The following is a 17923-nucleotide window of genomic DNA, read 5'->3' on the forward strand; positions in this document are numbered from 1 at the left end:
AAAAGTTACATAATTTTCAAAAATACAGATAAAAAACAAATCAAATCTCCAAATCAAATCCTGAAGCAGTTCTTAGGATTTAGCAGCCCGGTATATATATTACAGTTATTAAAGATGGCATATGTATATAAAGTATATATTGCACATAAAGCACATATTGCACATAGTTTGACGGTATTTAACAGCAGCAAGTTACACAATGTTATAATCGGGAGATACGTTTCCATTCATTTCGGCAAGCCTGGGCAACAACGATTAAAAGATTTCTTGCTCCCAAACCAATTGTGTATTTCAATACAAAAAGCAGTTATACCATACTATGTTTAGGTACTAATGAATTATATCCTCAAAACAAACGCACACATAAATAACAAAGGAAAATACATAATTTAATAAATCCACAATATGATAACATTTTACAGATTAATTTAATAAACTTTTACAAAACATAGGTTGATGTTATATCGGGGGGAAAATACATATTTAAACAGTTCAATTAGTCTCTGCATATTTAAGTAATGCTAGTTTATATAACAGATGAACAGATGTACAATATCCAGAAAGTAGATGCAAAAAATATATATAATGTGTGCATTTCCAACATTTCCTCTGAAAGAGTGTTAGTCGTTGAGTTGAGTAGTGAGCCATTCGTTTTTTTTTTTTTCCGTGGTGCGATGTCTGCTGAGAAGTCCTTGTATGCCTCGCTGACTTTGAGGACATCTGGGTCTGGCAGCTCCCCCCGCACAGCCTTAACGTGTACTCCTTTGAACATGTTTATATGATAATTAGGACTTTAAGAAAAATTGTACACTCAGACAACAATCACAAAGTTGTAGCAGGCTACATACAATTACTTTACATTACATTACATTGTATTTAGCTGACGCTTTTATCCAAAGCGACTTACAATAAGTGCGTTCGACCAACAAAATACAAACGTGAAGAAAACAGAATCATATAAGTACATCAGGTTTCATAGAGCAAAAACATTTCAAGTGCTACTCAACTGCCTTTAGATAAGCCAGTCCTTTATTAGTATATAAGTGCTTTACAGTAACTTACAGTAATATGCTTTATTACATTACATTACATTGCATTTAGCTGACGCTTTTATCCAAAGCGACTTACAATAAGTACATTCGACCAGGAAGACACAACCTTGAAGAAAACAGAATCATATAAGTACATCAGGTTTCATAGAGCCAAACATTTCAAGTGCTACTCAACTGGCTTTAGGTAAGCCAGTCCTTTATTAGTATAAAAGTGCTTCGTTAATAGTTCTAACGCTCGAAGTGGAGTCGAAAGAGATGAGTTTTCAGTTTGCGCCGGAAGATGTGCAAGCTATCTGCCGTCCTGATGTCAATGGGGAGCTCATTCCACCATCTTGGAGCCAGGACAGCAAACCCACGTGTTTTCGCCGATGGGAACTTGGGTCCCCCTCGCAGCGAGGGCACAACGAGTCGTTTGGCTGATGCAGAGCGTAGTGCACGCGCTGGGGTGTACGGTTTAACCATGTCCTGGATGTAGGAAGGGCCAGATCCATTCGCAGCATGGTAAGCAAGTACCAGTGTCTTGAAGTGGATTCTAGCAGTTACCGGAAGCCAGTGAAGGGAGCGGAGGAGCGGAGGAGCGGAGTGGTGTGGGAGAATTTAGGAAGGTTGAAGACCAGACGAGCCGCTGCATTCTGGATGAGCTGCAGAGGACGGATGGCACATGCAGGTAGACCAGCCAGGAGGGAGTTGCAGTAGTCTAGGCGTGAGATGACGAGAGCTTGGACCAGAACCTGAGTCGCTTTCTGAGTCAGCTGGGGACGTATCTTCCTGATGTTGTAAAGCGTGTATCTGCAGCAACGGGTTGTAGCAGCGATGTTTGCAGTGAAGGACAGGTTGTTATCTAGGGTCACACCCAGATTCCTTGCAGTCTGAGTTGGAGAAACAACTGAGGTGCCGATGTTGATTGTTAGGTCAAGAGTGGGACAATCTTTTCCCGGGAGGAAGAGCAGCTCAGTCTTGTCAAGGTTGAGCTTGAGGTGGTGAGCAGACATCCACTGAGAGATGTCAGCTAGACAAGCAGAGATGCGTGCAACGACCTGGGTCTCTGAGCGGGGAAAGGACAGAATTAATTGGGTGTCATCAGCGTAGCAGTGGTAAGAAAAACCATGCGGGCTAATGACTGATCCGAGCGAGTTTGTGTACAGGGAGAAGAGGAGGGGACCAAGAACAGAGCCCTGAGGGACCCCCGTAGTTAATTGACAAGGGTCGGACTCAGACCCTCTCCAAGTCACCCTGTAGGTACGGTCTTTCAGGTATGAGGTGAGGAGGGAAAGTGCAGAGCCTGAAACTCCAAGTTTTTGGAGAGTGCGAAGGAGGATCTGATGATTCACCGTGTCGAATGCAGCAGACAGGTCCAATAGGATGATGACAGAGGAGAGGTATGCAGTTTTGGCAGTGTGCAGTTCCTCCGTGACAGCAATGAGAGCAGTTTCTGTGGAGTGACCTGCCTTGAAACCAGACTGGTGCAGATCCAGAAGGTTGTTCTGATGGAGATAGCAGGAGAGTTGTTTAAAGACAGCGCGTTCAAGTGATTTAGACAGGAACGGGAGGAGAGAGACAGGCCTGTAGTTTATAACATCAGACGGGTTGAGAGTGGGTTTCTTTAGGAGAGGGTTTACTCTTGCCTCCTTGAGACTGTTTGGAAAGTGACCAGAAGTTAGAGAAGTGTTGATGAAATGGGTGAGAAACGGTAGAATATCAGGAGCGATAGTCTGAAGGAGGTTTGAAGGGATAGGGTCCAGAGGACAGGTGGTAGGGCGGGCAGAGGTAATGAGGGTAAGAACCTCACTTGGAGAGAGAGGGGAAAAGGAGGTAAGTGTGTTGGTGGAAGGAGGGTCTGGTGACCCAGCGGTGAGTAAAGGTGAGTCAGTACTTAGGACAATAGATATTACCTTACACCGTCAGCAACTGTAAACTGCTTTGGCTTAGTGGAAGTGAACACCATGTCACTCACTCTGCCTGGTTTCACACCCTATTAATTACACAAAAGAATTGTCAAATTAATTGAAAAGGTCGTTAATGCAACATACTAGATCAGCTCTTGGCACAAAGGAAATACTCATTAAACCATGGATTGGTTGTGAACACATACTGTACTTACCATGGTTCTTGGCTTGTACCATCGCTGCTCTGTTTCAGTGCAGCTGAGGACAGGGGGGACAGCAGCCAGGTTGAGTGTGGAGTAGTGTGCGGTCTGGAACAGCAGTGCAACATTGTGGTTGCAGAGTGCTGTTCCAGCTACACAGGAACACTTTGCCACTGCAATCTCCACAGGTGAGCAGTTCTCAAAACAAAATGTCAGTCATTTTACATTTAGGAAACTGCTTCAATACAACACAGACAAATGATAAAGCTGAGAGCAGGCTGATCAGGCAAGTAGTAGGTGTGGGAAAAGACTAAACCATTTCAGGTTGTCAGTCACATCACATACACAGAAGTTCTGCTGTTTGGAATACTGTAATACTCTCTGGAATACTCTCTCAATGTATTATCTTATATTATAACTACATAAATAGTAGAACATTGAACAGCTTAACATAGATGTACGGTACAAAACCAGCACTGGCCCATACAAATAACTGGACCCTACATGGATTATACTAACCATTCAGTAAAGAACAGCAGCCATCACAACCAGTTTCTGGGGTTTCCATTAAAGCAGAGACGGTTTTCAACCTCTCATTAAGAATATTTGATGAAAGCTAAGTTTGGGTTTAGATAATGTATTTATCATTTTACAGGAGAGCGTTACAAAACGAAAATAAATCTGTAGCCCCTTCATGCTACACACACATAGCTAGCTACCAGTTGATGTGTGCAAATGTATTGTCATTATGTAATCTGTTGCAACACGTCAGCTAGCTGGGCTTATTTGAATCCCAAATCACAGGTTACCTACTCTAGCTACATCAAAACCCCAGAACATGAACCTGATTGAGGCTTTGAACCGATGAACACTTTTTATTTTCCTCCCTACTTTGAGATCGTGAGGCTTTTCATGCTTTCTCATGGACCTGTAACAGCTAGCCCTGATGCTCACTCTCCCTGAAGGTAGATCTTTGTTTGAAACTGTGGGTAATTGGATATCATTCATGTTATCCAAAAAAACGTAATAGTAGCCTACATCATTAAAACGCTCTACACTGTATCAAGACTGTCAATTTGTCAAAGTTAGCCAGTAACTACAGCTTTGTTTGTCACTTACCTTCATAATTGTCGACGTAGCTGGATATGTAGCTCCTCGGGGCTGAGGCTGCCGCTTGTACCAGCCGATGTACATCACTGATGTTAAAGATCAAATGCAAAGCTTCCAAATATGCTACATTTTTATAGAAATGTTGTTTTTAAGACTGCCTGTATTTTTTTATTTTATTTAAATTGAGATAATACACCCAAAAAAAAGCTTTTTATTGATCCAAAACTCGACCCAAAGCCGTCTGAATTTCTGACATGTAATTCCCAGCAGCCTCCGCGGAGCGCGTGACGTAATAGTGGCCAAACAGTCTCTGGACCAAATATCCCGACTCGGCAGTCTCGGTCACATGTTTTTCGAAAAGAAAACTGAATTAACATGGGTTATTGTTGAGCTTTTTGTTGTACGAACGGTGCGGGATCTGGGAGAGTTTTACATGCATTTCCCAAAGACCAAATCATCCGCAAAAAATGGATTTTTTTAGTGAATCGTGTTGGATGGCAACCGACAAAATGGAGCAAGTTGTGTTCTGACCACTTCGCGTGTGATGCATACGACGTTGATCCTGCTATCATGAAGTCTGTTGGTGGAGAAGCATTAATAGCACGTCGGAGGCTGAAACCCGGAGCCGTCCCCTCCACATTTCAGCACAAGAAACCACTGAAAGAACGAAAGAGCCGGGCGATGCAGAAACGCCAAAGAATTGAGGTAAACAACTTTTGATTAGATTTCAAAGCGCACGGAGCACAGCAGATAACGCAGATAACGGAATTGCAGTTGTATTGCTTATAGAGGTGGGCACCGTTAGATTATGTGTCTTTACGATCATAAACAATGTGTTGGATGTGGAGCTAGGATAAGTAATAAGGGCGCTAGGAGTGATAGGTTAGCATTTTTCGCTCGGGGCTAATTCACTGTTAGCATTGTAGTTTATCTGCAGCTCATTCATCGCTCCTCCACTCATAACGGAACATGTCGAACGTCCTACAGTCGGTGATGCAGACTTCTTCTCCCATCTCTTCCTTCACTTTCCCATAGTTGTGGCAGCACTTGTTTTCTCGGCTTGTATGCATGGTCTGGCAGTTTCCACATCTACACCAATTCTCAGCACCCTCGGCCTCTTCCTCAGATGGCGAACTTGAATCATCGCCATCAGCACTTTCATCGGTGATATCAGGTGACGTTTCCTTGTATTTCCTCTTCGACATCAGAGGCTCGTATATATATGGTTGGATGTAGGGCTGCAACAAACGACTAATTTGATAATCGATTAATCTATCGATTAATGAAACGATTAATCGACTATTCGGACTATTATGCCTTGCACAATTTCTCAAATGCCATCAACTTTTAGATGTAGCTTGAGGTTGTTTTAGGCATGTGGAAACTAACAATGAAGACAATAAAGATGAATACTTGATTCAAAAAATGCATATATTATTAAATTAACTAAACACATTTTGAACAAAACTAACATTGCTTTTTATTTAAAGTAAATAAATAATATTTCACATCAAAAGAAACAACAGTGTTTTAACAAATCGTATTAAATAATGTGATGACAGAACTGTAAACAGAATAGCTGAAACTTTAACAAACTAAATAACTCTGTTACCTCTAATCATTAACCCATGTTTGTATAATGTAGTTAACTCCGTGTGTTGCTGCTAGCATACATAACACCTGACGTGGAAACGTTACTCGTGGATGGGGCTACAGAGCTACTAGAAAGACAGTCGAACCCGGTGCATTCCTCCGTCTGAATGTGGTGTACTTTTGCTAAATGTTTAGACAAATTGCTCGTGTTAGCATTTTCCACATCGAGACGGGTAACATTTAACCACACCTCGGAGCGCGTTCTCTCCGCCATCTCCGCAGTGTGTTACTGCATGTAGCAGCCGCGTGTGTGTAAACTGCCCCGCCCCCTCGCACACAGACGGGGGAGAAAGATCTCTCTTCTGGATTGGAAAGATCGAAAATATATCATAGACGCATTTGTTTGTCTTTTTGCATATTAGAAACAAGTTGGCGACACTAAGACTGCGATATAATGCGTATGTAGCAATAATACATGACATATATTTTTTAAATGTCTCCAGTACCGATAAAAAGACCAATAACGTTGGAGTTTAACGGCGCGTAAAACACACGTGATGACGTCACCAACGAATCGACGACTGAATTAGTTGGCAACTAATTTGGTAATCGATTTTAATCGATTAAGTCGATTAGTTGTTGCACCCCTAGTTGGATGTCGACAACATACTCCAGATATTGGGTGGCCTCCGACTCAGAATCAGACATGATAGACGAAACTAAGTTGTACTATCGGCGGAAGCCGCTGTGAGCCGCTGCGAGCATTTTTCGCTCGGGGCTAATTCAGAGCGCCTGGACTTTATTTTTCTAAACCTCTCTAAAAAGGTCAAATTTCACTTGTTTTGCATCAATCTTGATACAGGGTACTTATTATATGTTATAGTTTGGATTCCTAAAGCTTTTAGTCTATAGTCTACTCAGAATCAGACATGATAGACGAAACTAGTTGTACTATCGGCGGAAGCCGCTGTGATTGATAAGCCAGGTGGAAATATGTTTGGCACATCTGACGTCACGCGCCGCCATCTTGCGGAGGAGCGGCGGAGAAAATAAATCGTCGGACTTGGTGTTGGGGGTTGAACAAAATTAATATTGCGCATTGCCAGACTCATATTATCTCCGATTTGAATACTGCAATATCTTAGATAGTGTTGTAGCTATATGATTTCGATTGTACTGGCAATTATACAAAAAGCTTTGCATTTGATCTTTAACCTTCGGTAGGTCTTGGAGACATCGAGTGTAAAATAGTGCCTATGGCCCAATCCCAAACCACTCCCTCGACCCTCCCCCTCCGTGACGGAGTGAACTCCGTCTGTAGGCACACTCACAGCTGAATGAAGTTCCCTCCATTAAGGGTTAAGGGTATAAATACAGCGGCAAGCTTTGGGACGGCCTCCCCTCTCTCCGCAGGAAACGGAAACGGACGTCATGGTGTCCAACTCACATCTCCATCTGTCGGCTGCATTGACCTGCGTTGCTATCCGTCGCCTGTTAGCGGGTGCAATGGCAAGATCCAACAGAAGGCGCAGAAGGTTGAGGCGCATTTTAGCGATGTGCCAGTGGCAGGTAAACATTTCAATATTGCTAATACAACAATTATCTTCACTTTATTTCTTATATAGTAGCCTATGAACTTTGTATGTGTAATACAAATAGATATTTAGATGTATTGTGATATACATTCATTTATTCATTCCTTATAAGCTATACGTGTATATCTGTATAGTGTCTGTAGAATTCCAACACAGAGAAATGTTGTCAGTAGTTTATAGAATTAAAAAGGTTAATTTGACTTGGTCTCAGAATTGTTTACAGAGCTGTGTGTGTGTGTGTGTGTGTGTGTGTGTGTGTTGGAGTATAGTTATTGAACAATACTGTGTCCTGTGTTTGTCTTTTACAGGGGGGCAAAGGTCTTTACATGCAGCTCAATGCCACTGCCCCAATTCTCGCCGTGTATGCCAACCCTGAAGCCTGTCTAAAGAAGGACTTTAGAGTTAAGCGATCTAGTGTGGTGTATTTAGTGCAGATGCTTTCCTCCCCAAAGGACCACGGATGGGGACAAGACATTGAGGTGCTTGTTCTCCTCTACAGCTTGGCCCATGGACTATCACTCTCTGTGGTGGGTTCAGCATTCGGGATTCCCAAATCGACGGTCCACAGGATCATCAAACACGTCACCGGGAAGATAAAGGCCAACCTGAAGACCCTCATTTCCCTGCCAACCCCAGATGAGCTGCCAGAGATTGCAGATGGCTTCTGTCAGCTTGCAAAGAGTCCTGCATTTCACCGTGCTGCTGGTGCGATTGATGGATGCCATATTCGCATCAAACCTCCAGGAAACGAGTACCACAAGGAGTACATCAATTACAAGCTGTTTCCTTCCATCCAGATGCAGGCCATCTGTGACTCAACTGGGAGATTCCTGGATGTCTTCATCGGCTATCCAGGCTCCGTTCATGATGCCAGAGTACTGCGAAACAGCCCCATCTTCTGCCAGGCACTGTTTCCCCCAGCTGGTTGGTTCCTCCTTGGGGACGGTGGTTATCCCTGCCTGGAAAAACCAGTGGGATTACTCACACCCTACAAGGTCCCTCGCGGCCAGGTGCAGGCCAGATTCAACAGGCATCATGCCAGGGCTCGGTCTGTGGTGGAAAGAGCATTTGGAAGGATGAAGGCTCGCTGGAGGGCCACCCTTTTCAAAGCGCTGGAGGTCAGTCCAAGCTTTGCCCCTGACATCATTGCATGTTGTGCATTTCTGCACAATCTGTGCATAGACATGAACGATGTCCTTGAGGATGCTGAAGCCTTCCCCCCTGAAGATGGGGACCAGAGTCCTCCCCCTGCCGCAGCATGTGGACAGGAAAGTCCTGGACACCACCTAAGGAACAGGATTGCTGCACAACTCTCTGCTCCTGTCCAAATGGCACCACACCTGAGAGAGCACGATTACATCTAATGAACTTTGTTTTTTTTTGGAAAAACGTGGTTGTCTGTTAACTTGTGTTTTTTAAATGATGTGCACACATACCTGATTTAATTTTGTTTGTTTTAGTGAGCTCCACTTCTCACTTTAGAGAAAAGAGGTGAAATAAAATAAACCTGTGCACCGTTGATTTCAAACTTGGTTTTCCTGAATTGTCTTTCTGTATAATCCCAAATTGGAGACAAATGTCCTTCCCTCTTGGATCATTCAATCACGAGCACAGAGCAAAGGTTCAGAAAATGAACACAGGTCTTCTAATACAATCACTTTTGTTTTTGAGTGAAACTCTGCAAATGGTTTGACATGAGCAATTAAGACCGTAAATGTCATGTATATTTTAATGCCTTATACCTATGAAGCGCACAGACATATCTTTATTTAAAATGCTGATATTCAGGGTTAATCTTCAGACTTTGGAAAAAACACTTTAGTTCCGTGCACAACATTACTTTGTGCAAAACTTTTCCTTCTACATTATGAAACCCACACAGAACAATGTAGCCATCTAACAATCAAGCAAACGCAATGTCACCTTCATCACCCGTCTACCTGTATTTACTATATCCCATACAATATTGAAGACATGAAGGACAGTACGTTAAATTAGGTTTATTGTCTTCCAAATAAATAATACAAGCGAACAAAAACAAGTCTTTTAAGTAACATCAATAATCAAACATAGAAATGGCCAATGGTGGGGGGGAAAAAATAAATCACATTTTGTCGACCATTTTTTCGAACAGGGTTAGAAATGTATCTGAGTGCTGCATTATTTCTCTGTGGCGTTCGTCCTCTTTTTCTGCCTCGCGTTCTAGGCACTCCAGCACTCCCATAGCACCTTTTCTTTTTTTGGGGGGGGGCTGCTGGGTGGTTCCAGCCTCAGACAGTGATGGTGAGGGGTCTGGATCATCAGCCACATTTGGGGGGGGGAAGGAAGAGGAGCAGGAAGCAGCCTCCGGATCAAAGAGGATTGTGGGGTTTGCCAAGGCTGAGGCAACAAGGACAGGAGGACTAATTGAAGGCCTTGCACCTATGGCCTCATCCATGGCCATGAAGAAGGGCCATGTTGCAGGGGTTTCTTCCCCCTGATCAGTCCCTGTTCCAGTCCTTGGCCTTTTAAGTTCCTATTGCAAACAAATGCATGTTAGAAATCTTTGTTCAGCTTTTTCAAAAACAAACATGTTTTACAATAACAATACACCATTTACCTTGTATTTCTTTTTTAGGTTCTCCCATTTCTTGGCGGCCTGTTTGTGAGACACATTTTGCCCAAGGTCCAGTTCCTTAATGATTGACCTGTTATCATAGAATATTTAAACAATATATATTGGTGTTAAGGCAATGACCCACAGTGCACATTCATTACTTTCATTGCACAAAATATGAATTGAGTGCATAACTCACTCCCATGCTTCTTTGGCAGCATTGCGTTTTTTGCAGAACAGGTCATCCTTTTCCATTCTTAAAGCAATAAGTGCCTTGGTTTTTACCACAGTCCCTGAAATTACAAATCACACTTAAGTTTGTAATATACATGGATCGGATTTCGAGGCGTAGTCATGGGGGAGGGGGTCTGCAGTTCGGTGGACTAAGGATTGCACCACTGCTTTTTGCAGATGATGTGGTTCTAATGGCTTCATCGGTCTTCGACCTTCAGCACTCACTGGATCGGTTCGCAACCGAGTGTGAAGCGGCTGGGATGAGGATCAGCACCTCCAAATCTGAGGCCATGGTTCTCAGCAGGAAACCGATGGACTGTCCCACTTCAAGTAGGGAATGAGTCCTTACCCCAAGTGAAGGAGTTCAAGTATCTCGGGGTCTTGTTCTCGAGTGAGGGAACAATGGAGCGTGAGATGGGCCGGAGAATCGGAGCAGCGGGAGCGGTACTGCAGTCGCTTTACCGCACCGTTGTGACGAAAAGGGAGCTGAGCCAGAAGGCAAAGCTCTCTGTCTACCGGGTCATTTTCGTTCCTACCCTCACCTATGGTCATGAAGGATGGGTCATGACCGAAAGAACGAGATCGCGGATACAAGCGGCCGAGATGGGTTTTCTCCGCAGGGTGGCTGGTGTCTCCCTTAGGGATAAGGTGAGAAGTTCGGTCATCAGAGGGACTCGGAGTTGAGCCGCTCCTCCTTCGCGTCGAAAGGAGCCAGTTGAGGTGGTTCGGGCACCTAGTTAGGATGCCACCTGGGCGCCTCCCTAGGGAGGTGTTCCAGGCACGTCCAGCTGGGAAGAGACCAAGGGGTAGACCTAGGACCAGGTGGAGGGATTATATCTCTTCGCTGGCCTGGGAGCGCCTTGGGATCCCCCAGTCAGAGCTGGTTGATGTCGCCAGGGAAAAGAAAGTTTGGGGCTCTCTGCTGGAACTGCTACCCCCGCGACCCGACCACGGATAAGCGGGAGAAGATGGATGATGGATGGACTTAAGTTTAAACCGATTTCGTAAGTGAATGGATACATGAATTGACACATGTGTTGTTAGTTTGATTCCGATTTAGATTTGTACATCTTCAAAATAAAAATCTAATGTAATCTTGGCAAATCAAATTAACACGTGTAGATTTATAAATACATGTTCACAAAGGCATGTTTTAGTTAAGGCAACGTATTATTTATCGTTTAAAAAAATAACCACATGGAACTCACATTTGTATGACGTTGTTTCCTCCATGCCCGAAAAACGGTTGCACACCTGTGGAGTGAGATTATCAAGCCTGCATCCATGCAAACTCGCTGTCGGAGGCTTTTATAACCCACTATGCCTCCGCCCTGATTGCTTTGGACCAGCCCTCAATATGGCGGACCCTTCGCGTGAACGCGCAAACGGAGGGGTAGGGTGTAGGGGTAGGGTGTACACTCTTAAAACTGCTGGGTTAAAAAATAACCCAACCGTAACCCAGCTGCTGGGTCACTATGGGACAGAACACGCGCTGGGTTGTTTTAACCCAAGTGCTGGGTTTGATAATTTTAACCCAAGTGATGGGTTGTTTATTTGACCCAAGCTAGTGGTTGAAATTAACTATATTGCTGGGTTAAATATAAACCATACATTGGGTTGTTTATTTGACTGAAGTGATTGAAATTAAATATATTGTTGGGCTAAATAGAATATAATAATAGTGTAATGAATTATCTCCAAACAGACTGTATTATCTTTCAAAAATGCATTTATTGGAAAAAAACAGAGAGACAACATTTGTAAAAAAAAAAAAAACATAATACAGACACAAACATAAAAAGGTAAATAAATATATGAAGTAAATTATATGTAAATCAAATCAGGTAAAGTAAGAAAAAGAAAATTACGTGCGTGCGAGTGTGTCTGAAAAGCATTTGGTCAGCAGCAGCAAACAGGTGTTGAGAAACAGAAGAGTTGGCATTCTCTTGCCATGCTTAACATTTCAAGCACAACAAAGAAAAAGTGAGAGGAAAGGAATTTGCAACTTTCAAATTAAATCGTGTAAAAATAATACTTGGAGAAAATGATGATGTGTCATGTACACAAAAGAGTTGATGAACTTGCAGAGAATTACCCAGAAGTTTCGATTAGGAGAAGAAAAACAGCTACAAGATGTTGCTTGTGAGATTGTACTCACTGGTAATGAGATACAAAAAGAGGTCGAAAAAAAAAAACTCTCGCTCAATATGACATGCCATTTAAGGAATGCAAAATGCTTGACTGATGGCAAATCATAAATAATGTTATTCAGCACTTCAAATTAATCACGTAATTGAATTTATCAAACGAGAGTACTACAGTATAACTGTGTGTGTGTGTGTGTGTGTGTGTGTGTGTGTGTGTGTGTGTGTGTGTGTGTGTGTGTGTGTATATAACCAGCCATTTAAGTTAAGCATGTTGTTTTTATTATCTTTTTTATGGAAGTATGAAAATTCTAGTAATTAAACACAGAAACACCCACCATTATTGAAGTAGAAAAACAAAAGTAAAACTTACTGGTTGGATATTGATGAAGGACTTGCAGGACTCCTCTATGGTCGGTCTGTGGACTTTTCCTCCACTCTTGTAGACCGATGGAGGAAGCAGAGTCGGCAGGACTTTCAAAGCTCGGCCTACGCAATATAAGAATAAAACATATTAAAATCAACATTTAAATAGTATATAAAGATTGATATTTCTGAAGCAATATTGACTTTTCTGCCCTGGTGTTGAATGGTAAAAACAAAGCGTGAATTATAATTATAATCACAGGAAGTGTTGTGGCATCTTATCAGAATCTGAATCTGTATTGTCACATCACAGGTTTACAGGTGTAAAACAGTGGGTGAAATTTGTTTTTGTGCAAGCTCCATCGCTTTGATTGTTTCCAGAAAGAGAAAGAAAAGGAAGGGGGGAGCAGGAATCAAAGAAAGACAACAAGGTATCTAATGAAGTGGTTCACAAACTTGTTAATGTATTTATGTATTTGTCCACAGACTCCCATCCGAAAACATGTTGTTCACGGGACCCCATACAAGATGATTGTTAAAATATTTTTAAAAATGCAGATGTAAGCTCACAACGAGTCTCATTGGGACGCAATGCAAGCTTGTAGATCTGCTATTTTCAAAGAACCTGTGTGTGTGTGTGTTACGTAAGGGATAATGTGCAGCGACGCGGTCAATATAGGGAAAAGAACATCCGACAGGCTGATCAGGAGCCCGAAGTGGAGGGATCTAGATCTGACCAAGTCGCTGCACATTATCCCGCTTATTACATGGCCACATTCTCAACAAAGCATCGAAATGACTCCCAATATTAATTTAAATGATTTTATAGATTTAGAAAATGTTTTTATTGATTTAATAAATAGTCCGCTATTATGTATTTAAAGTCACATGCATCCGCTAAGAAAAATAGTCCTTTGTTATTGTTTGAACTAACGTAGCAACGGCAGGAACTGCTTCGATCGCGTTTTTGAGGAGCTTTTTGATTACAGATTTGAAAACATCGTTGCTTGCTTTAAAAGTAGCACACTTCATGATGTCAAACCTTGGAAAGTATCTAGAGACCCCTGCCCTAATGCCAAAGGAACTGGCAACTGAATATGTGTCGCCGTTTGATGTCTATGTCTGGACCGCTGCGTAAAAAGGAGGGTTTCTGCCCCGTTACTTCTTCGCTGTTTTCTTGTCACTCTTGTCTTGTCAGTTCGAAAAGCAAACTGCATGCAGTTTGCTTTTCTGCCCAACTTTATCGACCTAACTTCTTTCTGCAGATGTGAGCGTCCTTAACAACGGTCAATAAATCTTTGACAGCGGTCTGTCTGTACTGGATTAACAACGTGTCACGTGTTCTGAATTGACCAATCAGAATTGAGTATTCAACTAAGCCATGTAATAAATAGTAAGAAATAGCTTACCTGGTGTCATGTCATCAAACACCAATGGCAGTTTTCCCTCTCGCTGGGCATATTTGAGGATTCGGTCACTCATAGTAGCCCAGTTCTGAAACAGTTTTCCCACTGCCTCTGGATGAAGCAGCTGGAAGTCTTGTGATATCTGATACATTTTGGAAAACATGAAAAACAACAGAACAGTGTTTAAAGAAGGATATGGGTTTGTAGTACCTGTTAGGAAAAGGGTTAGGGACAATTTGACAGCCAGTGTCACTTCAACAGGTCAATTATTAAATTATTACAGAGTATATACTGTAGGGTCTAAGTGGTTAAACATAAAATTGTAGTGCATTGCAGAGTATCAGTCAAATTGTCACGATCTGTCTGTGTTGTGTTTTGTCATGTCTAGATCCGTCTTTGGTTTCCTGTTTTATTTTGAAAAGTGCTCACCCCCCGTCTTGTCTGTTGCTTCCTGTCTCTGTGTTCCCTCCTGCCTGATAACCCGATTGTGTTCAACTTGTGCCCCTGTGTTTTCTCCTCCCTCCTCACCTGTGTCTGATTGTCTGATTGTGTTCACCTGTTGGCCTTGTGTTTCTGCCTCCCCTGCCCAGCTGTGTCTTGTCCTGTCTTACCCCTCTCTGTATTTAGTCTCGTCTTCCCCTGTGCTCCTTGTGGGTTCATTGTCTTTCATGTCACCCTCCATGTTTTGTCATTATCGGTTTTTGTCTGGATGTATACCTTGTGCAACCTGTTTATGGATTCATGGTTTTGTTTTTTCATTGTCAACAGCTTTTTGTAATTAAAGCTCGCCTTTTGTTACACTTTGAAACCCGCTTTTCCTCAATCTGCATTTGGGTGCTGCCTTACCTCAAATCCTAACACAAATAGAGTATCATTCAAATAGACAGAACCGCAATAGCAAAATAATTTCTTACCATGCCAGGATTGTCTACAAGCCTAGGGAACTCAGTCAAGATTTCCGGGAGGCTTTTAGATCCATTGCTGCGAATCCACTTGCCTCTATGTAGAGCTGTTTGACTCATGTAGTCCTCAACTTGGGACACTGGATACCTATTGACCTTCATCCATTCAACCATTTCTAGAAGTTTTTCAGGAGGCACATCAGATTCTGTTGAATGATAAGTACAGAGGTCCTCAGATTCATTATAGCTGATTTCAACCATTTGGGGTTCTGGCCCCTGACTGTGTGAAAAGTTGCCAATCGGTCCAGCGGTGCCTGAGACTAGCTTTTAGAAGATGGATGGACAGAAGAGTCATGGGACCGAAAATATAATACCTTGCATTTGTCCATTCTAGCCTGGCGGGGATAATTAACATTGGTTATTAGTATTACCTGGTGTACTGGGGACGGTCTGTTCCTCCTGTTGTTCTTGGTGGCGTGGTCTTTTCAGCATTCTCATGCGCTTCCTGACGTTCCTCAAGCGCTCCTCCAGGAAACCTGTAGAAGGTTTGTGATTTCGGCCAGGTGTGTACCAAGCTCCCTGTAAAAGAGAAAATTTGATTCAGCTTAAATTGGCCTGGCCTCATGTAACCATGAAGATGGTTACATGGGATTTTAAGGAGCAATCCAAAAATGTGTGTGTGACTGCACTACCGGGCGCGTTTAGAAGCAGAGCGTCTTGTCTGCTGGCTCGCAGTTTTGTTGATTTGGGCATATTTCCTGCACAGGCTACTTTGTACAGACAAAGTTAATAATAATTGTAATATCCCAGTTATAAACGACATGAATCAAGATGTGTTGCTGTATTTGAGTGGTAAAAAAATGCATTCATCATCATAATTAATTTACGCTGTTTTTTGCTACTAAAATACAGCAACACATCTTTGATTCATCTCGTTTATAACTGGGATATTACAATTATTATTAACTTGGTCTTTACAAAGTAGTCTGTGCAGGAAATATGCCCAAATCAACAAAAACTGCGAGCCAGCACGCAAGACGCTCCGCTTCTAAACGCGCCCGGTAGGGTAGGACGCAGACGCTACCCGACCCGCATTTCTTTAGGAATAAAAAAACGACCCACACCCGCCCGTTTTTCTCGGGTACCCGTGGGTACCCGACCCGATGCAGGACTCTGCCTCACGGTACAATATGCTAATTCTGTTGTATACAGCATCACTTGAAGACTATAATTTCAAAAACTGGATATAGCCTTCCTCTTTTTAATATATAACTAAATATGTAATAGTAACATCTCAACATTGTCTCAATAAAAATGAACTTACCTTTAAATGTCTCAATCAAGTGCTCAAGCTGCCATGCAGTCAACGTCTCTGTGACAAACGTGTCCATGGGGAAACCCTCACAAAACTAGAATAAAATCAGATTAAGTACATTAGAATTTCACAAAACTGTGCAGTGTCTTAACATGTATTGTAAGGTACCAAATAACAAATGTACAGTTACTACAAGGGGTCTGCCAAATCTATGTTAGATAGAAAAAAATGCTATGCTATGCTAAGCTAAACTAAGCTAAGCTAACATATGGTAACATGTGGCAGGGAACTAAATATGTAGTTCGGTGACTTCGGTCACTCACTCCTAAAAATAACTTCAATAGTTGCTAACTTTAAGGATTCATTTAATTAATAAATAACTCTAGTAACCTAAACTTACCTTAATCAATGAGCTTCTTTCTCTGGCTCTTGGTCCGTGTGTGTGTGTGTGTGTGTGTGTGTGTGTGTGTGTGTGTGTGTGTGTGTGTGTGTGAAAGCGCGCACCAGAGCTGTATCCTGGGAAAGAGAGTTGCGACGTATCAACGCGAAGATGGTTCCAGAATGATCAGAAGCGGGAAAATGAATAAACCAACCGCTGGGTTAAAAATAACCCAGGCAGGTGTTCAACTGCAATTGAAGCCCTAATAACCCCTTTGACCCAGCATGAACAACCCAGCAGTGTGTTTAAAGTACCCAAATAACCCATAATTATGACCCAGCCAAATCAACCCAGCAATGTGTTTAAAGAAATAACCCAGCATTTTTAAGAGTGTAGGGGTAGGGTGTAGGGGGCGGTTTGGGAATGGGCCTATATAATATCTATACGCTATCTATCGCTCTTCCCTCTACCGCTCTACTGTAGACCGGAAGTTTACAACCGCACACCCAGCCGCCGGAAGTTGATAGACGCCATCTTGTGCACAGAGCCAATATGGTCTAGCTCGCCCCCAGGAAGTGCGCCGGAGTCTGATGAGAATATTCGCAGTGGCCAAACGGCGGTACTACACTTCCGTTTGGTTGCTGGGCCCGGAAACACTTTTTCCCATTGACTTACATGGGGAAAGAGTGGTCTGTAACTCGTTGGATAATTTTTTTTAAACTAAATAAACAACCCAGTATGAAGACTTGTATAGCCCTTATTAAAAACATTCGTTCCTCAAGTTGTAAAAATGTGCGAATAACGTTATTCTGAGAGTTATGTCCCTCGGCATTATGAACGCGCATCTAACCCACGGGACCGCGCTGCCCGGCACGTTCATGTGATGTGACGTGTTCAGCACCTCCCCCTTCACACGCGGTCACGTTCAGTGTTCACTGTCACGTCACTGAGGCTAAAGAGACAACGCTTTATATATACAGTCTATGCTAACAACCGACAACAGTTTAGTCCAAAAGGTAAGATACGAAAACATATTTATTTTCTAACCTGCCTCCTTAATGTCTGTATGTAATGTAACATGTTTTCATATAAAAGAGTAAAATAAGCTAATGTTGGGTGTTTGCACAGTAATTTTCCATACTTTT

At 42.5% G+C, this 17923-nt stretch overlaps 2 protein-coding genes across 8 annotated transcripts; one reads left to right on the forward strand and one right to left on the reverse strand.

Moving 5' to 3' along the window:
* Positions 1 to 7145: 7145 nt before the first annotated feature.
* LOC117558094 (putative nuclease HARBI1) lies at positions 7146 to 8809 on the forward strand. Of its 2 annotated transcripts, none has more exons than XM_034234074.1 (2): positions 7146 to 7410; positions 7745 to 8809. In XM_034234074.1, the coding sequence occupies exons 1-2, from the start codon at positions 7273 to 7275 to the stop codon at positions 8798 to 8800; spliced, it is 1194 nt and encodes a 397-aa protein (XP_034089965.1). In that variant the 5' UTR covers positions 7146 to 7272; the 3' UTR covers positions 8801 to 8809. The 2 variants fall into 2 exon arrangements, 1 of the variants encoding a protein (XP_034089965.1); XR_004570799.1 differs by having other exon boundaries at positions 7272 to 7410; positions 8619 to 8754.
* A 271-nt stretch (positions 8810 to 9080) lies between these two features.
* On the reverse strand, positions 9081 to 16885 carry LOC117558095. 6 transcript variants are annotated; one of them, XM_034234080.1, is made up of 7 exons: positions 16800 to 16885; positions 16409 to 16493; positions 15516 to 15663; positions 15097 to 15290; positions 14186 to 14324; positions 12784 to 12899; positions 10166 to 10325 (listed from the first exon to the last, which is right to left on the reverse strand). In XM_034234080.1, exons 3-7 carry the CDS (start codon positions 15580 to 15582, stop codon positions 10314 to 10316), a joined length of 528 nt encoding a protein of 175 aa, XP_034089971.1. In that variant the 5' UTR covers positions 15583 to 15663; positions 16409 to 16493; positions 16800 to 16885; the 3' UTR covers positions 10166 to 10313. The 6 variants fall into 6 exon arrangements, with proteins under 6 accessions (XP_034089969.1, XP_034089966.1, XP_034089967.1 ...); XM_034234078.1 differs by lacking the exons at positions 15097 to 15290; positions 15516 to 15663; positions 16409 to 16493; positions 16800 to 16885 and adding exons at positions 9081 to 9951; positions 10036 to 10123 and having other exon boundaries at positions 10232 to 10325; positions 14186 to 14332; XM_034234075.1 differs by lacking the exons at positions 14186 to 14324; positions 15097 to 15290; positions 15516 to 15663; positions 16409 to 16493; positions 16800 to 16885 and adding exons at positions 9081 to 9951; positions 10036 to 10123 and having other exon boundaries at positions 10232 to 10325; positions 12784 to 12958.
* Positions 16886 to 17923: the final 1038 nt, after the last annotated feature.

The sequence above is a fragment of the Gymnodraco acuticeps genome, unplaced genomic scaffold, assembly GCF_902827175.1.
Source record: "Gymnodraco acuticeps unplaced genomic scaffold, fGymAcu1.1, whole genome shotgun sequence".
Lineage (NCBI taxonomy): Eukaryota > Metazoa > Chordata > Actinopteri > Perciformes > Bathydraconidae > Gymnodraco > Gymnodraco acuticeps.

Bases quoted from the DNA above. Each gene is read 5' to 3' on its own strand.
- LOC117558095 (XM_034234075.1), bottom strand. From the start codon at position 12,937: ATGTTGATTTTAATATGTTTTATTCTTATATTGCGTAGGCCGAGCTTT. The intron at 10,326-12,783 runs GTAAGTTTTACT...TTGTAATTTCAG, and splicing joins CCTTCATCAATATCCAACCA to GGACTGTGGTAAAAACCAAG. The intron at 9,952-10,035 runs GTAAATGGTGTA...TGTTTGCAATAG, and splicing joins ACCTAAAAAAGAAATACAAG to GAACTTAAAAGGCCAAGGAC.
- LOC117558094 (XM_034234074.1), top strand. From the start codon at position 7,273: ATGGTGTCCAACTCACATCTCCATCTGTCGGCTGCATTGACCTGCGTT. The intron at 7,411-7,744 runs GTAAACATTTCA...TGTCTTTTACAG, and splicing joins TAGCGATGTGCCAGTGGCAG to GGGGGCAAAGGTCTTTACAT.